Source organism: Chelonoidis abingdonii, chromosome 2, assembly GCF_003597395.2.
Source record: "Chelonoidis abingdonii isolate Lonesome George chromosome 2, CheloAbing_2.0, whole genome shotgun sequence".
Classification (NCBI taxonomy): Eukaryota; Metazoa; Chordata; order Testudines; family Testudinidae; genus Chelonoidis; species Chelonoidis abingdonii.
The window spans coordinates 160,719,084-160,725,820 of NC_133770.1; the positions used below are offsets into that span (position 1 = coordinate 160,719,084).

The 6,737-nt window shown below is 41.6% G+C and overlaps 2 protein-coding genes across 2 annotated transcripts in view; one reads left to right on the forward strand and one right to left on the reverse strand.

The window, feature by feature from the left end:
• The window catches only part of LOXL2 (lysyl oxidase like 2), a 90,939-nt gene extending 84,368 nt beyond the window's left edge, over positions 1-6,571 (forward strand). The window contains exons 11-14 of the mRNA XM_075062753.1: positions 1,843-1,958; positions 2,852-2,988; positions 5,254-5,365; positions 5,886-6,571. Coding sequence (XP_074918854.1) covers positions 1,843-1,958; positions 2,852-2,988; positions 5,254-5,365; positions 5,886-5,965 — 445 coding nt within the window. The 3' untranslated portion in view covers positions 5,966-6,571. The remainder of the gene's footprint in view (positions 1-1,842; positions 1,959-2,851; positions 2,989-5,253; positions 5,366-5,885) is intronic.
• LOC116836884 (D(1) dopamine receptor-like) overlaps positions 1-6,737 on the reverse strand; it is a 58,440-nt gene that overhangs the window by 18,547 nt on the left and 33,156 nt on the right. The gene's annotated exons all lie outside the window — the stretch shown is intronic.

Below are 6,737 nucleotides of genomic sequence, written 5' to 3' on the forward strand. Positions count from 1 at the left end.
CTGCTCTGTTCCTCTCTGAGTCTTCAGTAGTTGGCCCTTTTGCAAGGTGGCTATATTATGAAAGAGTCCCTCTTCTTACAGAGAGACTAATACAATACTATGGCCCAACAGAATCCAAGCAATGAGAGCGGCTGTTCAAAAGGAGCAAGGGTCTGTGTCTTTTGGAAGTGAGGAGAGGCTCGGGAAGAGGCCGCAGGCCATCTGTGTGCTTGAAACTGGATTCTGTGTACATGGAGGAATATGAACTATATTCCTCTTGCATCCTTCCAGTCTGTAAACACTAATATAAATACGAGTTGGAAGGATGCAGACATTTTAGGAACTGAGTCAGACCCCCAGGTTCTAAATTTTTTTGCAGCAGAGGCAGCCAAAATAGGCTACTTCAAAATCAGTAGCTTGGCCACCACAGAATGCTTTTTTTCTTTTCTTTTCCCCCAGCTGTCTCAATCCAGTACTGTAAGCCTCTGTTCAGCAGGCTTTTGACACAGAAGCAGGACAAAAATGGGCAAAAGGCACTTACTGTCCAGGTGAAGGGAAACTTAAGAACATCTGGCAGCGATTTCAGTGATGGCAATTTTGGAAGGGGCGGGGTGAAGAAAAATCCTCTTTTCCTATAGGAGAAAAATGCCTTTTGTTGCTTCTGTAACCACATTTTAGTTAAACGAATACATGCATAGCTTGGTGTTGCAAACATCTGACAGACAGTATCAGGTATCGCCATTTACTGAGAAGCCTGGATTTATTTTTACAGCCAGAAGGCTAGTTCTGCTTTCCGTTAAAGTCGAACCACTTTTTAAAAACTCTTCAGCAACGTGTTTTGAATTAGGCTCTGTGCAATTGGCCCAATCCTGCAATCGGACTCTTGGGCACATCCTGAGTACTCCTGAAATCAGTGGGGCTTGCCACTGATCTGCTCGCAGGGATCAGATGGCAGGATTTGGGGCCTGTTTTGTTCAAGTGCTTATCACCATGGTATCTGAGAGCCTTATGCGGTAACCGTGCTAGCAACAACCATGTTCCAGCCACATCGCTCTACCACTGGTTCCAAGGAAAGGGGGACAAATTCTGATCTCAGTTATATCAGTGTAACTAAGCACTGACTGAGCAAAACCCCTGCTTAACTTTAAGCATGTACTTAAGTCTATCCGTATTCAGCAAAACACTTAACGCACAAGTCCCACTGACTTCAGTTGGACTTAAGTACATACTTAAAGTTAAGCAACTTGGTTGAATCACTGGTTTGATGCAGAACAGTATTCTCTAACACGCACAAACTATCCACACTGATGGACCCATCCTGACTACAATGACATGTAGAGCTGGAATCTGTCAGATAGCTGCGCAGACAGGCCCAAGCTGACTCTGTAAGTGCCTGGTTAAAATAATGAAATGGACTGGGTATGAACCTAGCTTTCCTGTTTGAGGCAGAGTGAAATGAGCTCAAAACTAAATCTACCCCATTATGCTGTTCATTTTCGGCCAATAAATTAATGTTCTGTACCCTCTGAACTAAGGTTTCCATCTTTCTGAGATTTGTTTATGGCCCCCATTACTCTGGTCTTCCCCTCTTTAATGCATTTATATTCACAACACCCTTGTGAGGTATGGCAGCATTCATCCCTGTTTCACAGGGGAACTGAGGCACACAGACTAAGTGACTTGCCCAAGGTCCTACAAGATGTCTGTGCCAGAGCAGGGAATTAAACCCAGGTGTCCCAAGTCCTAGGTTAATGCCCTAACCACTGGACCATCCTTCCTCTCTAGGGGTTATGTTATGCTTTTAAGATGGCAGTAAGTTAGCAGCTATCCTAACTAAAGACTACATTTCTTTGTGTCTCACAGACATTATCACAGTATGGAGGTTTTCACACACTATGATCTGCTGAACCTCAATGGTACCAAGGTGGCCGAAGGACACAAAGCCAGTTTCTGTTTGGAAGACACTGAATGTGAATCAGGTACCTTCGCTATATCCACACAGTGTGGGAAGATTGTGCAGGGAATGTATTGGTGTTCTCAGGATCCAAAGACACAGCCATGTCTCTAGCAGGGAGGATGGCAAACTTGGTCATCCAAAAGCTGTGATTGTTCTTGAGGCTAAGGAAGCCAATGCTTCCTAATCTTTAAACCACGGAAAGAGTTGAAATCTCTTGGTGCTTGCAGAAGGTTCCTAGTGCTATTACATTAAGAATGACAAGCTTCAAAAGTACTTAACTCATTGAGTGCAGGGCTGTTTGGAAAATCTGGCCTTACTTTTCTGACTCTAATGACACAAGTACTTCCAAGCCACGGATCTGGGTGATCGGGTAGGAAAAATGTGTGCATTATATAGACTTGTCCCCAGCCCCTGCTACCTGTACCCACCCCTGCAGACTTCATAGCCCAGGGAATGTTATAGCTACAACATTTTGGATAAAACCTAAAGTCTCTTGAGGGAGTTAAAAGAACCCCTGGCACTTACTACATGAGAAGTGCTAATCTGCTGTTCTGGATAAATTCCAACTCATGTATTTACATTCTGTTTTCCCAGAACTCCTCCCTCTAATTTCAAAAGGACACAGAATTCTTTACTTCCTATCATGTAGCACTGCACCCTGCTGTCACAAATACTGCTGCACTCCACCCCAGAAGTGGCTACATTTCAGAGAGCTTCCTAGCCATAGACTTCATACACTGCTTTTGGGATGGATGCACTCTCTTAAGATACAATATTCACCTCAGGAGCACTGTGCATCCACTCTTCTGTTCACAGAGGAACTGCCTGCCTCATAGTGAGGTTAGGAGAATACCCACCAAACCAGCTGGGATTGTTCTGACATGCACTATATGTCCATACCTCTTTCCTCTGTAGATGTGCAGAAACAGTACGAATGTGCTAATTTTGGGGAACAAGGAATCACAGTGGGATGCTGGGATGTCTATCGTCATGATATTGATTGCCAATGGATTGACATTACTGATATCGCACCAGGAGATTACCTCTTCCAGGTACACGGGGACTGGGATGTGGGCAATGGAGGCGGACACTTGTCTACTGGTATCTAGCAATAAATTGGTTACATACCTATCAATGTTAAGTGATTTTAAAAATTAGCTCAAGGTAGCATGGCCAGTCGCAATAGACAGATCATGAAAAGAGGTCTAGGTTGGATATTAGAAAAAACTATTTCACTAGGAGGGTGGTGAAGCACTGGAATGGGTTACCTAGGGAAGTGGTGGAATCTCCTTCCTTAAAGGTTTTTAAGGCCCAGTTTGACAAAGCCCTGGCTGATGACCTCTTAAGGTCTCTTCCAACCCTAATCTGTGATCTGTGCCATATTTTGAATACTGTACAATTGTTCCAGCCTTCCTTCAGAAATGCTCTCAAGTACTTTTTGGACAAAGACTTAGGTGATTAAGTGTTTTACAAACCTGCATATAAACAGCCTTGACTTTTTTTTTTTTAAATGAGTGAAAAGAATTCTGATCATTCTCATGTACTCCTTTCAGCTCTAACATTACAGCATGGGAAGCCACCACTGCTACATCAGTCACTTTCACTTTAATGCTACTTTCATTGCCCAAGTGGACTGAAATTCAAACAAACAGTGGAAAGGGTGAAAAATGTAAAACTTTTCATGTACGTGAGAGCAGACAGAAGATTTTGTCTTGACAGCTGTCCTATTAAATACAAATAACTCTCTCCTTTGCCTGCAAGCTTTGAGGCAGGTCCAGTGTCTTCAGTTGGGAGTGAGAAGCATGTAGCTCTGTGGGTGATACCAGCATGCAATCAAATGTGAAAAATCATCTTCCACATGAAACTGTTTCATTGTGTCTAAGGAAATCTCTTGTGATGTAGCAAAGAATTTTAAAGGTTTTTACTAATACAGCTGGTGAGAAAATAAACTGAAAAGTACTTTGGGGCTCCAAGGTTCTTCAGTAATACAAATAATTAATTAGAACTGGTCAGAATATTTTAAAAAGCATGCATTTTTTTCCAGTCACGTGCCAGGTGCTGTACAGGGTGGATTTGATTTAAATCACTAGTCAGGAAGACTCTATTTAATCATGGATTTCTACATAAAAGTGCATTCTTGTTGGTTGTTCTAACCTTAATACATTTTCTTAGGGACAGATGTAGGTTTCATTTTTAGAAGGTACACACTATACATTTTTAAACAGTGATTTAGTTTGACAGCTATATCAGAAAATGAATGTTTGTTTGCTTCTTTCATTTACCAAAGGTAATTGAAGCAGATAATTCACCTCACCATGAATTCAGAAATCTCCAATTCAACAGGTTAATCATGAGTATTTGGACAATTTTCTTGCCATGCTGTATTAGGAGATCACCACCAGATAGACATTTTAAATTGTTTTACTTAACTAAAACAACACTAAGTATTCTGGATATTTTTCTTCAACAGCAAACATAACATTTTAACAATACAAGCATATGTCCCTCGTGTCTCACATTTATCTCCAGACTTCTACTCCCTGTCCAAATCTATTCCACCCCCAATAATCTTCTATTCCTTGAACTTTGAGAGGTAAGGGATTGACTCTGTGTACACAAATTTGCAGAAGGACAATAGGGGTGAAGTCTGTTGTTTCTCACCTCTATCCCAATATAACACGAATTCGGATATAACGCAGTAAAGCAGTGCGGCGGGGGGGGGATCAAAGCAAGTTTGATATAATGTGGTTTCACCTATAATGTGGTAAGATTTTTTGGCTCCCGAGGACAGCGTTGTATCAGGGTACAGCTGTATTATTTATTTATTTTAAATCATTTTACTGTTTAACAAGCAGTAGAGACAAATCCACAGTTTGAGAACTGCAAAATTAAGCATCTCTGATGGTATCTTCTAGACTGAGCACTGAGTCCCATTGGGTGGGTAGATAAAGATTAACCTAAATAATCAAGACACAAGTCTGTGGAACCCCATAAGATTGGGTCCCAATCCGTGAACTATTGGAACTCATTTACAAAACTTTTCTTAAACATTACAGGAATATATTGTCTCGTACTATCAAATTAGAATTTATAATCCCTATTCCATGATGAGATATGAGTTACAATATATCTTAAATTAAAACTCTTTAGGTAACTCTTTTTGAGGAAAAACTATCAAATCAGTTTTTTTAAAAAATCATTGATTTTTATCCACCCTGCTGCTGTACAAACAAAAGAGAGACCATCTTCTTTGCCATTTACATTTCACTGAACATCTTTCAATGGCTCTGTGATGTTGTTTCTTCACCCTTTCCCAGATCGTCATTAACCCAAACTATGAAGTTGCAGAATCGGATTATTCGAACAATGTGATGAAGTGCAAGAGCCGGTATGACGGACAGCGCATCTGGATGTACAACTGCCATATAGGTGAGCAGAAGCATGTTGGAAGCTGAGCTGTTCAAAAAATAGTTACTGCTATGGCATACAGTGTGAGCTACAGGTTAGAGCCAGCAGCTGGGAGTTAAATTCTGGGTTCTGCTTCTGCCACTAACTTGCTGTCCCATAGGAGACAGGTCACTTACCAGGGGTTCCTGTTTCCACACAGTTACAAAAGATGACATTGGTCTATCTCAGAAGGAAATTGTGGGACAATGTTCTTAAAGCATTGAGTGAGGTGTACATCCAAGTGTTAGGTTTACTCTTACACTCCTGAAAGAAGGAGGGGATTAATAGAAGCCGAGCTATATGCTTGTCAAATGTTAATAGGATTAAATAGCCCAAAGGCAGGCAACTGCCCTTGATCCAAGTTCAGAACTGGCAGCTTAGAAACAGAGGTGTAATTTACTCGATCGGGTATGTTGTGCATCTGCCTTTTGTGTCAGAGGCATAATTTACAGTCTCAAGGGGTACCTTGCTGACAGTACCTTGTTCTCTCTGCCTCTCACAGGTGACTCTTTAGGCCAAGAAATGGAACAGAAGTTTGATCACTTCAGCGGACTCACAAATAACCAGGTGTCCAAGCGGTAGAGCAGTTGGCCTCCCACTCACTATTTAAGGAAGCAGGGATGCCTGTTTGCGACTTCCCTAACCACTGCACAGAAAAAGAAACCAAGTAAACAACCATGGACTTTAAATTAGCATTGTAAGTTATTCTCAGCGATACCCTCCATACCCATTTCAGGTGCTCAGTACACTAGGAAACAGAATTCACTTTGTAACTTCTCACTCCTAATAAGATGATTTGGGACCAGAGTTTAATTCCACTAGGCCCCCATGTCTCTGCAACTAGGGCTTCACATCCATCCAGTCTAACCTGTTCACTGGAGACTCCTTCCCACCTTGTTCATCTGCACAGGTCCATGCTGCAGTGAGCAGACCGCAGAGGTGGTGGTGGTTTCCTTTGGGTGAGGACAACCTACCTGTGTCCCTACCATTGACAGTATTTAAACATACTTCCCTCTCAGCTGCCTCGATCCTGTCTCAGCATCTTTACGCTTTGATTTGAGTCTGAACACACACCACTGATGCGAAAACGGACATTTGTGACATGGATTTAAATACCTTTAGAAAAGCTAACTCATTCTCAGTACTGCCATGAAAATACCCAATTTAGCACATAGCTAAGGACAGGAAGGTGCAAAGTGAAATTTAATACTGTGACATAACTTCATTTCAAATGCTCTACTCACATCACGATCTTTAAAAGGAACATCTAAAGCAGGACTAGTTTGCACTGTGCTCTCTATGGTAATTACCAGAACTCCACAAAGCTACAAGTCAATTTTACAATTTAGACCTG